The sequence below is a fragment of the Setaria italica genome, chromosome V, assembly GCF_000263155.2.
Source record: "Setaria italica strain Yugu1 chromosome V, Setaria_italica_v2.0, whole genome shotgun sequence".
Taxonomy (NCBI): domain Eukaryota; kingdom Viridiplantae; phylum Streptophyta; class Magnoliopsida; order Poales; family Poaceae; genus Setaria; species Setaria italica.
Window position 1 is genome coordinate 34375216 of NC_028454.1, and position 13839 is coordinate 34389054.

Genomic DNA, 13839 nt, shown 5'->3' on the forward strand with positions numbered 1-13839 from the left:
AGCATCTGCAAAGGCACCTCCTTGAGTCTAGTCAGGAATGTACTTACCATCTTCTTCATCACCATCATCTTCCATCATAACTCCTCTTTCCCGTGCTTGGTCCAAACGACATAGTTAGGCATGAATCCCGAACCATATATGTGGGCGTGAATAGTCTTTTTGGATGAGTAATCCTTCTCATTTTTTCCAACTTTGGCATGGATAACAAATCTGCCAAATTGAGAAACCACGCAAACCATTAATATACTCCATAGAACGTTTGTCCGCGTTGTACATCCATTGCCGATCCATCTACAAAGTATTACCAAAACAAATATATTCTGATCATCCATAGAATTATACATCAAACATAACAAAAAGGATACAAATATCATTAAACTCAAATGTTACAAAAAGTTTAGATAGAAATACACAAATTTAAATTTTAGACCCAAACAACATGATACACTACGACGAACTCAAATGCTACTAAAAGTTTATATAGAAATACATAAATTTAAATTTCAGATACAAACAATATGATATGCTATGACAAACCATTCACTGAGTACTATCTAGGAGGACTTTAAGCATCCTTGGACGGCGAAGACGAAGGTTTCGCTGGTCCATCCTCATCATGTGGTTTATTTGTGCCTCCTGCAACGGTAGTACTAAGTGGACCTGAAATTTTCGGGACTGGCGGTGGAGGATAACGACCACCAAAAGGAGTTTCTGACTCGCCGCAAAGGCATCTTCATGACATATTTCTAAATAACGAAGCACAATTCTATCCCACGTGCTCATTTTCTTTGGGTTATCATGATGACTAACTATGGTTTCCCCTTGCCGCGAGAGGAACCACGATCGCCACTACCTTCAGCAGCAGTAGCCATCTCTAGGTACAACAATTTATTTAGCTCATATTTGCAAATGACTAAACTAGGAACAAATTATATTTTTCCCCACAGTTTATTTAGCTCAAACATAATATATAAATAAAAAATTTCTCCATTGTAGGTTATTTTAAAAATGACTAATTACATACCTCTATTTTATCTTATTATCTCTATGAACCACAATTTATCTCGCTCATATTTGCAAATGACTAAAATATCAACAACTTTTATTTTTTCCATAATTTATTTAGCTCATATTTATAAAAGGACTAAACTATGAAATTATTCCTATAATCTTATATCAATTTCTTTGACTAATACGAAACATAGCATCCAAAAAATTAGTCCACAAAATACGAAATATGAATGGATGAAGCCCAAGCTAGAGGGAAGTTAGTAGCGGTTGGAGCCCGCAACCGGTAGGCGGGAGGCTCTTGAGGATTAAAAACCAACCGATACTAAGCCTCAAAACTAATGCTGAGTTTTACATTAGCGCCGCGTCCTACCACGTGTCCGCGTGGGGCCTTGTGGGGGAGAAGGGGGATGTCGAGACCTAGCGGCATGGCCGGTCGGTCTCGCCGGCGCCGAACCGGTGGCGAAGCTGCGCACGCGCGCGCGAACGCGTGGTGCGACGCCGCTTCGCTTCGCGCGGGGGGCCTGTGACATCCGCACATGGTGCGCGATCGCATGTTCGCCCCAGATCGACGGGGGCTTAGTCCCACGTTTGCTTTCCGTGTTCGCGTCACGGCCTTCGTTCTGTCGCCGGTGAGCGTTGTGCTACTGGTGCCCACACTACGATGCACCATTAGACCGGCGAGGTTTCGATCTCAGGGAATAGTTCGGCGAGATCCATGCATCCCTGTAGCTTATCACACTTTGGCACTGGATGTGGATGGCCTTTCCGCCTAATGCCTCGAATAAATTGGCAATCGATCTAAAAGTCTCCGTTCCAGTCGAAGAACGGGATCCGTTCATCTGGGAATCTTGTGGTCAGCACATCCTATGTTCTCTAGTATCGAGCGGAGAGGGCATCTCCATGATGAATCTGCCGAGCCGCCCCCGGCCGTCCACTCACTGGTCACTGTCCACAGACCATAGCTCCACACCGGCCGGGCCGTCGGAAAGGGCGTGCGCCGAAAGCGAACATTGCAGCGCATCGGATCTCCCCAGAAGATTCTTGGGCGTTGACATCCCCTGGATCAAGTGATGTCCACTCAGATATGCAACCGGAGCAATGCAGGCATGTGCGGACGTGACGTCATGCTGACACAGCATCGTGCGAGCATCTGATTGGCCCTCTTCTAGCATGCCGTACGTCGAGCCACTCGGCGAACGAACCTGCCTACCTTGCTAACGATGGTACGGCCGGATTTGCTGTTGGCGCACGAGTCCGATCGCGGTCGGCGTCATTGGTGTGGGGGCGTACGCACATGAAGGGTACGGGGCTCGCCAACCAGGTGATGGCAAATACGGGAATTTTGAGCGAAATTCGTTTGATTTTTACTCTGTTCCTGTTACAAGCACCGCGGGATTCCGCCGTTTCGATCCCGTCGTCATCGAACGGGTGTGGGATTTTATTTTCATGCACGCCTAGATACATTGGCAAGTAACTGGCCTGGCTAATGGCGGCGGTGGAAACAGTTACTCCTGCGATGCGCGGAAGATGGAGAAGGTCGCTGACATCTGTGGCGGCGGTGGCGAAGAACTGCTCGAACTCTGCTGCATCTGATGGTTCCGCCCAGACGAAGTAGTCCTCGGCGGCGGCGCTGGCCTCCGCCGTCGCCGGTGGTGCGTCATCGACAGTTTCCGAGCGGTCGTCGCCTTGCAGGTCGATCCAGCCTTCGTCGGAGTCCCAGTCGGGCAGGGCGGACGCGGCGCACGCCAATGCGCCGATCCTCTCTGCGGCGCCCGTCGACATCTCGTCCGCCTCATCCTCGGTGTCCGAGTCCCAGAACGCGTCGTGCAGCGTGCTCTTGGGGGACGGGAACTCCTGCTTCGCCGGCAGGTCACGGACGGCCGCGGCGGAGGCGAGGAACGGGTGCGCCAGGAGTTGTGCGGCCGTGGGCCGGGCGCTGGCGCGCCTCTTGAAGCAGCTGGCCAGGAAGTCCTTGGCCTCCGCCGACAGCCACGCGGGCACCTCCGGCACGGCGTCGGTGTACCCGATCCGGTGGACCGCGGCGAGGAGGTCGTCCATGTCGCTCCACGGCGCGCGCCCCGTGGCCATCTCGACGACCGTGCAGCCGAGCGCCCAGACGTCGGCGGCCGGGCCCTGCTCCTCCCCGCGGGCCACCTCGGGTGCCATGAACGCCGGGGTGCCCCCGATCGGGCGCGCGGACTCGACGGGCCTGGCGCAGCCGAAGTCGGTGAGCCTGGCGCGGCCATCGGCTCCGATCACCACGTTCCGGGCCTTGACGTCCCCGTGCACGAGCGCGCGCGCGTGGAGGTACGCCAGCCCGCGCGCCACGTCCCCGGCGTAGGCCCGGATGTCGCGTTCGTCGAGGCGGCCCCCGGCGCTTCTGGCGGCCTCGTCGGCGAGCGAGCCGCCGGGCGCGAACTCGAGGAGGAGCTGGTACTCCCCGCCAGCCGCGGCGCGGGCGCCGAGGCAGGGCACGATGTGCGGCGAGGAGAGGCCCTCCAGGACGCGTCCCTCGCGCCGGAGCTGCGCCGCGGCGGCCGCGGCGCGCGCCGACTTGACCGCCAGCAGCTCGCCGGAGGCCTCGTCGGAGGCCAGCCACACCACGGCGCCCGACGCGCCGCGCCCCAGCGTGCGCACCCGCCGGAGCTGCTTCATCATCACCATGGTTGGAATCGGAATCGTCCCTGGTCTCTGCTCGCGTCTCTGAGGAATTCGCTTGAGGGAAGAAAAGGTGGATGGGAATTGGGATGGTGTTCGGTGTCCGCGGCGCGTGTGGGATATATGCGTCTGGAGATGGGAGGAGAAGCCGGCGGGAGGTCTATTTCTACGGGCCGCGCGGGGTCGTGGAACACGTGCGGGAACGGAGCGAAGGGGGAGCGAGGGGTATTGGCCGCGTGCGTTTGTTTCTACGCGCTGCTGCCTGAAAGCCAAGCTTCGTCGCACGCCTACCCCGTGACCGGCTGCGAAGGAAGGTGTAACGAACTTGTAGGCGCAGGCACTGGTCGCGGTTTTTGTCCAGTTTCCGGCGATTTTCCTGCTGCCTTTTACTACTCGCGACGGCGGGGTCCTGATCGCCGGTCGGGGCCTCGCAGCCGGGCAGGTGCATCCTCTCGAACACTTGGCGTTGGCGGCCGGATCTGATTGGCAGCCACGTGCTGGTGGCTAGTTTATGGTTCCCCCAGTAACACGATGCCGCCGACGGCAAGTGTCTCCGAGAGCAGCAGCAGTCGCTGCCTCTCCGGCTCTCCATCCCTGCTCCAGCGGATAAGGCCTGGGACCGGATCTGGACAGGGGAAGCCGATGATCGGTCGCGTTACGCTCTCTCTTTTCTCCTGTGCTACCGTAGCTTCATGGGTAGCGTCACGGCGCGATCTCAACTGCCAATAGTTCTCTCTCGCTCGACGTGGATGGGCTCCGGGAGAGGGGCTGCCGTGGGGGCAAGGCGATGGAGCCCGCCGTGCAGTCGTGCAGATGCCCTTCGAGGCACAGCCGCACAGCACGTTTTTGTTCGGCGGATGGCAGGTGTCGAATTACGCTGACCCCGGCCGGCCGGCGAGAATATTCCGCCGTTTTTAGGATAAGCTCGCCGGATCTTTCATCGTCCATGTGCTCCGGCGCGCGGTTCGGCTAGATGATGGTTATGGATTTGTTTTCTGATGAGCAACGCTTTTACACACCGTAAGCACGTGCAAGGCATCATGTCAACATAAGTACGTACCAGCTGTCACCGTCACGTGTCCTACAGCTCAGATCCCCCGTTCAAGAGCTAGAATTTTTTTAAAAAACATTGAGGGAAATACGGTCATTAGGAATTAGGTCCTTTGGTTCAGTTTTCAAAGTGGTGTGGCTTGGAAAAAAAAACTAAACGCCAACCAAAGACATTAGCTTCCTCCCAAGTGATTTCAAGAAAGCTGCTTTTGGGTAGTCATTTTTCATAGGAGGGAAAGAGTGGCTGGATCGGAATTTTCGTGAAATTTACCTACTACTACTGGTTATGTTGTACCAGTTCGCTTTTTTTTTTCTCTTCCGACTGCCCCGTCTCCCTCACACCTGCCGGCGCTCCCCTGCCCGGCGACGCTCCACCTCCCCGGCCCAGCAGGCACTTCCAGCCGGCGCTCCACCTGCCCAGCGCTGCTCCACCTCTCCCGGCGGTGGCGCCCTCTCCGGGCCCCTCCTCCTCTACCCACGGCGGCACCCCTCCTCTCCATGCCCCTCCTCCTCTCCCGATGCAAAGGCCGCACGCCCAGTCGATGGTGCTCTGCAGCGCGCCATCCTCGTCGAGCTGGCCCTCGCACGCTCACCCTGACCCCCGCGGCGGCACCTGCGGATGCGCGCAGGGCGAGCAGGAGGATGGGGGCGAGGGGGAGGGTGAGGGGAGGGGAGGCCGACGACATTGGTGCGCTAGGTGGTGGCGATTCGGGGGCTCCGCCGCCATGGCCTCGCCGGGGCGCGCGCGAGCTTTGCCACCGCGAGCGCACGCGAGCTTTGCCCACCGGCGGTCGGCCAGCCGCCCGCGGCTCTCCTCCGTTGGCCTAAGGAAGATGATGACGTGTGCAGGAAGATGATAGGAAGATGTACGGAAGATTGACATGTGGGTCATGGATGGTACGTGGGGCCCACTAACAACAGTTTCTTCAAAAGTCACAGTTTTTCAACCAAACAGCTTTCAGCTTCTCCATAACTCACATCTCACAGCAGCTTTTTTACAACCCACAGCTTACAATAGCTTTTTCAGAAGTCGCAATTCAACCAAAGACACCCTTAGGAAATAAAAAAACAAAGGGATCCACTAATTAAAATTAACACTAGCAAGAACCACAAATAAAAAAAGGTTAATTAAGAATCCTTCAAAGAAAATTTTAAAAAACATGCTTTACTAAAATGCATGCCACTTTTTACGTTTTAGCGTTGGTGATCGAAACACTTGAGCAGCGTTGGTGATCAAACACTTGAGCTACGCGAACTGAGCGTAGCTCGGCTGATTAGGTCCCTTGTGGTGGAACATGCCCATCAGAGTTCGAATCACTGACTCACCACTGGTGCTCGCATTTTCCTAGATTTAATCGGCGCGTGGTAGGCGACGTGCCCGTCGACAGCGAGATGCCAATGGTGACTTTGTCAATATCGAGAATTTGCCGGCTCAGTCTTTCGAAGGTGCTCATATGAATAGGGTTACGTACGCGTGTTCGTAGGAGCGAGTATGCGTGCGTGTTCGTGAGCGTCTATATTATTGAAAAAAAAGAAGCACTTGAGCCACCGTTTCGTCTCTGAATCGGGAACTTCATTCAGTTCTGGTAGCCACTCAGTGTAGCTCGTTGACTTCAGTCCCCCAACTTGGACACGCAAATCTTGGTGCTGGTATGATCAGGCGGTGATGCTTCACTGTTCGCAAGTGGGGGTGGTCCATGACACACACCGTCGCAAGTGCACCTTGCCAACCATGCACGCACTGTTGTAAAAAATTCCAAATCGATTTAATCCGTACATTGTACCCACAAGAAAAGCTCAAACAACTCAGCATTCTTTGCCTCCAACAAACCGTACTTGGCCTCCCCAGAGGTCCAGACTACTGGCCACAGTTCTATTTCCACGCCTCTCGGTTGTACTCCTGCGAGTTCGCTTCATTTAAATCATAAACTAATTAGATTTAATAAATTCATCTTGTGAATTAGCTTCCATTTACATAATTAGTTTGATAATTAGTCTATATTTAATATTCCTAATTAGTATCCTAACATCTGATGGGACAGTGGCTAAAGTTTTGCCTCTGAGAGCCAAAAAGGCCCTTGTACGAACCAAATTTAAACGGCCTTTGACTAGATCTGCCTGACTTACATGCAAAAACTTCCATTCAAGGATGCCAGGACGGCCACTCAAAGCTATTGCAGTCTTCTGGGGTGAATTATTGGAATGTAGAGCAAAAAGATGAGATATTCTGTACTGCTATATATGCTGCAGATTCTGATCATCACGGTTCAGTTGCGCCTGTGGACGCGGAGCAGCAGGCAAAACATTACTGTGAGGTAGAAAATGATTCTGAACACTGAGAGTGCGCTGCATATATATTAAGCGTAGACGCGTAGTTGTTCACTTTAGCCAGCCTTATTTCCACGGTGACGCTAATCTTCAATCACCTAAAACTTTTGAGGTTCTACCAAAAGATACCATGATGTACCAAAATCACAACTTGGATTTCGGTACATGTACTAAGAAATAGTACCTCATGTACCAAAATCTTGCCATCCCTTGTTATAATTGGTACCTCTTGATGCATCGTAGAAAGGCTCAAAACTGTATCTTCATGGCTTAATTTTGCAATATTATATGGGTTTGTTGGATTTTGATACTGACGGTTCAAAAAATTGGTTGAAACTTCAATATTAATTAGACACTCCTTTTGGTGTTTAGAAACACAGAACAATAGCATTCACAACATCTACGGTCTAGTAAATGTCGAATAGAGCGATATATATTCGAAGCCTTGTAAACTAAGTTTAGGGTTGACCTACATCCTGTTAATCAAATACCGTACCTGTGTTAACTGAAAATTGTAGTGGTTCAGAACCCTTTCCGTTCTTCAGTGGTTTCTGTTCTATGTATACTTGATTTTTTTTTTAAGTAACAGGAGGGGGGTCCCCTACTGAATTTATTGAAGTAAATCAAAAAAGTTCCGAGAGACCAAAAGAAAAAACAAAAAACAAATAAAACTACTAAAGGAGAGCAGAAGAGGGACTAGAGGAGAAAAATTACAGTGAGTCTATCCAGTCTAGCAAAGAAGACTGAACATGACAGTTGACCCTATGAAAAGCTATTAAACGAATCTCAGAGATAAATTTGCGTTTGACTTCTGGAACTATTGGGGCGACGTTATTGAAGGTCCATGCATTCCTGGTTGTCCAGATACTCCATGCCATCAGGACAATGATTTGCATGAAGAACGGTAACTGTAATCATCTTCTGATGGCATTTAAGATCGACATGGTCTGCCTGGTAGGTGTGTATGTGATACCAATTGATGCCCAGCAGGCTTTGGCAAAGTTACACCGTAGAAACAGGTGTGCAGCTGTTTCCCTTTTCTGAAGAATGCACATTTCACAGGTCGTGGATTGTAGAGGCATGGTTCTTCTACTTAAAACATCTTTGGTATTGACTCTGTCTTTAATAAGTAACCAGAAGAAGATCTTGTGTTTTTTTGACATTTGGATCTCCACAACCATCGATGAATGAGATGTGTTTGCCTTTCACCAGTCAAAGCCTTGTAGGTTTTTGAAACTGAAAATGCCGGGTTGCCCCAAATGTAAACCCACAAATCTTGTGGTATGTTGCTATGTGTCTCTTGCAAGATCCCTTGTAATTGATTAAGTTGGTTATGTGCCTCTACTGACAATGACAATGGGAGGTGGAAGGCATCTATCAGAGGTTGTTGCATAATTTCCTTGAAGGTGATTACCTCGTTCTTTGCAAAAGAAGAGAGCTGTGGAAATTCAAGTGATATGAGATGATTATTCCAAGCATCTTTCCAGAATAAAATTGTACTTCCATCTGAAACCTGGGCTGACGCTATCCCCTTGTACAGATTTAGGAGCTTTACTATATCTCGCCACCAGAAGGAGCCATGTCTGCGTATTCCAGGCAGGGAGCCCTGACTATAGTAATTTTCCTAGAGAAGCTGAACCCATGGGATGTCTGCTTTAGAGAAGAACTTATGAAGAAATTTGAGTAATAGGGCCTGATTTTGCGTATTAATATTAATGACTCTTAGTCCTCCTTGCTGCTTTGGTAGACATACCAAAGGCCAAGCTGCTTTTGATGGTTTCCTGGAGGTGGAGTCCGAACCTCTCCAAAGACAGTGTTTCCTGAACTTGTCAATCTAATCGACGACCCCCTTCGGGAGCTTTAGGGTGGTCATGTGGAACATTGCTGTTGAAGTTAAGACCGAGTTGACTAGCTGTAGTTTTCCACCTTGTGACAACATGCTGGAAATGCCTCCTAACCTTCTTTCTACCTTTCTTATGACAGGTAGGAACTCTTGAATCCTAGGCTTAGTTAGACCTAATGGTAGTCCAAGGTATGTGAAAGGCAAAGAACCTGCTTGACAGTTGATTACTGATGCAAGGTCTTGTAATTTTTCCTGACTTGTGTTAATGGGCACCATTACAGACTTAGAGAAATTCACCTTGAGTCCAGTGGAATCAGCAAACATGTCGAGAATGGTTTTGAGTTGCAACACCTGAGCTCTTTCTGCTTCCATTACTAGTAAAGTATCATCTGCATACTGAATTATTGGAAAGTCTGTTCCTGCTCCATTTTGAATTGGTAGCCTTAGTCTGCCTTCATCTTTGGCATTATTGAGGATGGTCTGTAGGAGATCAGCTGCCAGTACAAAGAGGAGAGGTGAGAGTGGATCACCTTGCCTAACTCCCCTCCTACAATGGATAACTTTTCCAGGTACACCATTAAGGAGTATTGAAGAAGTCCCCGAGCTCAGAATGCTTTCAATCCATTTGACCCATCTGTTTCCAAACCCTTTATGTCTTAAGATCTGCAGTATTGCCTGATGTTCTATCTTATCGAACGCTTTTTCAAAATCCAATTTAAGGATTATAAGGTCCTTCCTTGAGGCCTTGCATATGTGCAGGAATTCAAAGGCCCATGCTAAGCAATCATGGATGGTTCTAGATCTGATGAAGCCATACTCATTTTTGTGAACCAAACTCAAAACCACCTTCTGAAGTCTATCAGCCAGAATTTTTGTAATGAGTTTAATGGTTGAGTTTAATAGCGAAATTGGTCTGAAATCACCCACTTGGAGGGGGCATTCTTTCTTTGGTATGAGAGGGATGTAAGAGGCATTAATGCTCTAAACGCAGATATTTCCTTCAAAGAAAGCGTCACAGAGATCATAGAAATCTTGTGCAACTAGATGCCAGCATTTTTTGAGAAATTCCCCATTAAATCCATCTGGACCAGGTGATTTATTAGCCGGCAGATCTTTGATGATTTGATCAATCTCTATCTTTGAAAAAGGGGTTTCTAGGATATCCAATCCTTGTAAGGGTGTTAAGAGATGGCTGAGATCGAAGTACATGTGGGTGAAATTGCTTTTGCCCAATCTTTCTCTGAATTCTTCCCATAAAAGCGTGGCTTTGGCGTGGTGGTCCATTATCTGATGGCCGTTTGGATGTTGCATGTATACTTGATTGGAACATTGAAGCACCATCCACGCAAAATGTCAACAAAACGGCCAAATTGGCACGAAATTAAATTTATGGTCCACTTCTCGATTGCAAGGACAATCGACTTCCACAGTTTCGCCACGGTGGCTGCTGGAAATCGGGCGCAAATACTCTACATTGCTGCCTGCACTAACGCTAAAATGTCCCTGGCACTTAACAACATCATCAGCAACTACTACATTGCTGCCTACGCTCACCCTAGGATGTTTCTGACACTTAGCAAGGCCACCAGCAATTCCTACATTGCCTCCTACGCTCACCCTAGGATGTTCCTGGCACCTAACAGAGTCATCAACATTTCCTACATTGCCTCCTGCCCTGACGCTCGAATGTCTCTGGCACTTGATGGAATCATCTCTAACTCCTACACTGCACGTTGGAAATCCAATGGCGCCTTCTGTGATGACGACATGTAGATCAATCACGGCAGCATCCAATGCTTCAGTCCTAAGGGCAAAACCTGCACCGCTCGTCACCGTGGCTGCCGGTGCCTCCGAGACCAGGGAGCACTCGCTGGTTACTTCGATCCAGCCTTCCTCAGAATCCCAGTCCGGCAAGCCCGACGAGGAGCTCGCCAATGAGCTGATCTTTTGGACCGCTCGCTCAGAGGCCTCCTCTTCCTCGTCGTCGGACTCCCAGAATAATGCCGCATTGAGTGTGCTGTTGGGGGACGGCCAGTCGTGCTTGGCCGGCTCGGCGTCGCAGCAGGCGGAGGCGAGGAAAGGGTGCTCCAGCAGCTGCGCCGCTGTGAGCCGGCTGCGGGGGTTTCTCGCTAGGCACACGCGCAAGAAGTCCTTGGCTTGCGCTGACAGCCACGCGGGCGGCTCCGGGACGGCGTCCGTGTAGCCGATCCTGTGAACGGCGGCGAAGACGTCGTCCACGTCGCTCCACGGCGCGCGCCCCGTGGCCATCTCGATGACGGTGCAGGCGAGCGCCCACACGTCGGCCGCTGGCCCCTGCTCGTCGCCGCGCGCCACCTCTGGCGCCATAAACGCAGGGGTCCCGCCGATCGGCTGCGACGGCGACGGCCGGACGGGCCGCGCGCAGCCGAAGTCCGTGAGCCTTGCGCGGCCGTCGCCGCCGATCACCACGTTCCTGGGCTTGACGTCCCCGTGCACCAGCGACCGCCCGTGGAGGTAGGCAAGCCCCCGCGCCACGTCTCGCGCGTACGCACGGATGGCAGGCTCATCGAGGCGGCCCCCGCTCCTGGCGGCCTCGTCGGCCAGAGACCCGCCGGGCGCGAACTCGAGGAACAGGTGGTACTCCCCGCCCGCCGCAGCGTGGGAGCCGAGGCAGGGCACGATATGGGGCGAGCAGAGCCCCTCCAGCACCTGCTCCTCACGCCGCAGCTGCGCCGCCCCGCCGGCGGCGGCCGCCGACTTGACCGCCAGGAGCTGCCCCGAGGCGTCGTCGGAGGCCAGCCACACGACGGCGCCCGACGCGCCCCGGCCCAGCGTTCGGACTCGCCTGAGGCGCTTCGCGTCAGAGGGATCCATGCCCTTTCTGTTTGTGCTTGCTTCTAGCTGGGAGGAAATGCGAATGGCGTGTGAAATCTAAGCGTTCGGCGCCGCTCAGGATTGCCTTCCAGCGAGGTAGGGGGTGGTCTATTTATACGGGCCACCCTGGAGGCGCATGGAACACCTGCGGATGCCGAGCTGCGAGCCCCCCGGAGGAGGGATTTAGGACATCGGCGGCGTGCGACTCGTGGAAGGGCTCGGCCGGTGGAAGGCGTAACGGGCTTGTAGGCCCCGGTTCTAGTGGTGCCTTTGCGGCACTTTTCCGGCGTTTCTCCTGCTGCCTATTGCTTTCTGACGGTTATTGTTGGCCAGCCGCCGCAGCCTCAGGGGTCGGGGACCGTTGCTAATTCGCGCCATGGATCCAAATGCTCACGTTACCGAAAACCCTTGCCATGCCCTCCATTCTTAGTTCGAAACTTCCGAAACAATTTTTTGAACAAAATTTGATTAACCTCATAATTAGACAAAGTTAAAATAAGCAACCACACTTGCCGTCGGTTGATTTGATATACTCCTTTCCGAGTCATCACAAATAAGTGCTGCTTTTTTATATATTTTGCAAAAGATAAAGGTTGCTGGGTGGCCCGCAGCCCATACTATTTTCAAAACTATGAAATTTTTTGAAACTTGCGTTGAGAGCTATATAGTTTAATTTCATCCAAGTACGTCCAATTCTGTGCCTCACAATTAAATGCTATAGCTAGCCTTTTAAACCGTGAAATGAAATTGTCCATTGAAGATCTTGTTTTATTCATCAACTTAATTCTTTTTAGATAACGTGGTACTCTTAGCAACTGCAAATACAACTCTCCACTAGAAATATGTAAAGGGAGCCTTATCCATCACGTATTTAAGAGAATCTTAGTTATTACTCGAATAAATAAACAAACAGAGAATCTTAGTTATTCGAGATATCAATAAAGGTAGCCATCCTACGATTGTTTTCCTACACTTGCTCGGTAAAAATAATAATAATGCAGGCACTCTTCACTGGGAGGAATATGATTTCTATGTAGTGTCACAACTGCGAAAAATGATGAGATAAATGGTGTTTCACATCCATTTTGAGGGTTGGATGGTCGGGATATGAACCTGAGGCATCCACTAGTAGTAGAGCAGTGCAAGGAGAAGCTCTCCTTGGCTTCAAATTATAGTGAAGACAATCGCTGAGAATTGTCGCTGGAGGACCAAACCGAGATCTTGTTAAAGATGAATATTATTTTAAACAATGGCTGAATGCACAGTCTTGCTAATGATTACGATCCATTAAATCTTGAAAAAAGGAAGAATAGCTGAATAGGCAAGGTAACACATTTGCTTTAGCAAAGGATGCCGACTGCAATGGAACTGATATCAAGGAGTGAAGGCATGAGGTACTAGGGAGTACCAAGTTTATGGTAAGCAGAGTTGCTAACAACATAGTGATATGGAAAAGTACAAGCAATCCATCGGGGAATATCGTAATTGGAGACTGAGAATTGTGCTGGCTAATCTAGCATTGTCTCAACACTTGTTATCAGTCATCACTTAGGCAGTAACAAAAGCAACGAGTGGTGGTTGCTGATAAGGTGGAATGGGGCACATGGGCATGGAACAAGATGATGATGTATTGACGTTTTAGACCTGGTTCGTTTTGGGTAGGATCGATTGGGATTGCAGCCTAATTCACGTGGGTCACTCGGCTTAGTAGGATCCCGACCCATGGGGAAATAGTTTTTCGTTTAAGCCTAGTGTGGCTTGTATCCCTACCCACCTGTCATTCCTCACCCCAACCCTAAACAACTCTTCTCTAATAGCTGGAAAATAAACACAAGAGGGCAAGGGAGGCGAATGCAAAGCAGACTAAAGCCTCGTTCGTTTCTTTTTGGAATGGATCCAGTCCAGAACCGTTCCAGGTCAGGATCGAATGGATCCAGGTGCTTCACTTAATCCCGGCCAAGAACCATTCCAAGCTCAGGAACCGTTCCAAGCCCACAAATAATATGTTCGGCTGTACAGGAATTATTTTAGGGTTAGAGCCATTTCATCAGACCTATTTGACCAAAAAAAATTGTTCAATTCACGTTGTTCAGATA

General features: G+C 50.5%; 2 protein-coding genes across 2 annotated transcripts; both read right to left on the reverse strand.

Moving 5' to 3' along the window:
• Positions 1 to 2061: 2061 nt before the first annotated feature.
• LOC101773963 (mitogen-activated protein kinase kinase kinase 18) lies at positions 2062 to 3814 on the reverse strand. Its single transcript, XM_004972063.3, has one exon. The coding sequence runs from the start codon at positions 3673 to 3675 to the stop codon at positions 2218 to 2220; it is 1458 nt and encodes a 485-aa protein (XP_004972120.1). The 5' UTR covers positions 3676 to 3814; the 3' UTR covers positions 2062 to 2217.
• Positions 3815 to 10243: 6429 nt separating this feature from the next.
• LOC101774360 (mitogen-activated protein kinase kinase kinase 17) lies at positions 10244 to 11743 on the reverse strand. Its single transcript, XM_022826717.1, has one exon. It carries the CDS (start codon positions 11741 to 11743, stop codon positions 10244 to 10246), a length of 1500 nt encoding a protein of 499 aa, XP_022682452.1.
• Between the last annotated feature and the right edge of the window lie 2096 nt (positions 11744 to 13839).

Coding starts and splice junctions, on each gene's coding strand:
- LOC101773963 (XM_004972063.3), bottom strand. CDS start 3,675: ATGGTGATGATGAAGCAGCTCCGGCGGGTGCGCACGCTGGGGCGCGGC.
- LOC101774360 (XM_022826717.1), bottom strand. CDS start 11,743: ATGGATCCCTCTGACGCGAAGCGCCTCAGGCGAGTCCGAACGCTGGGC.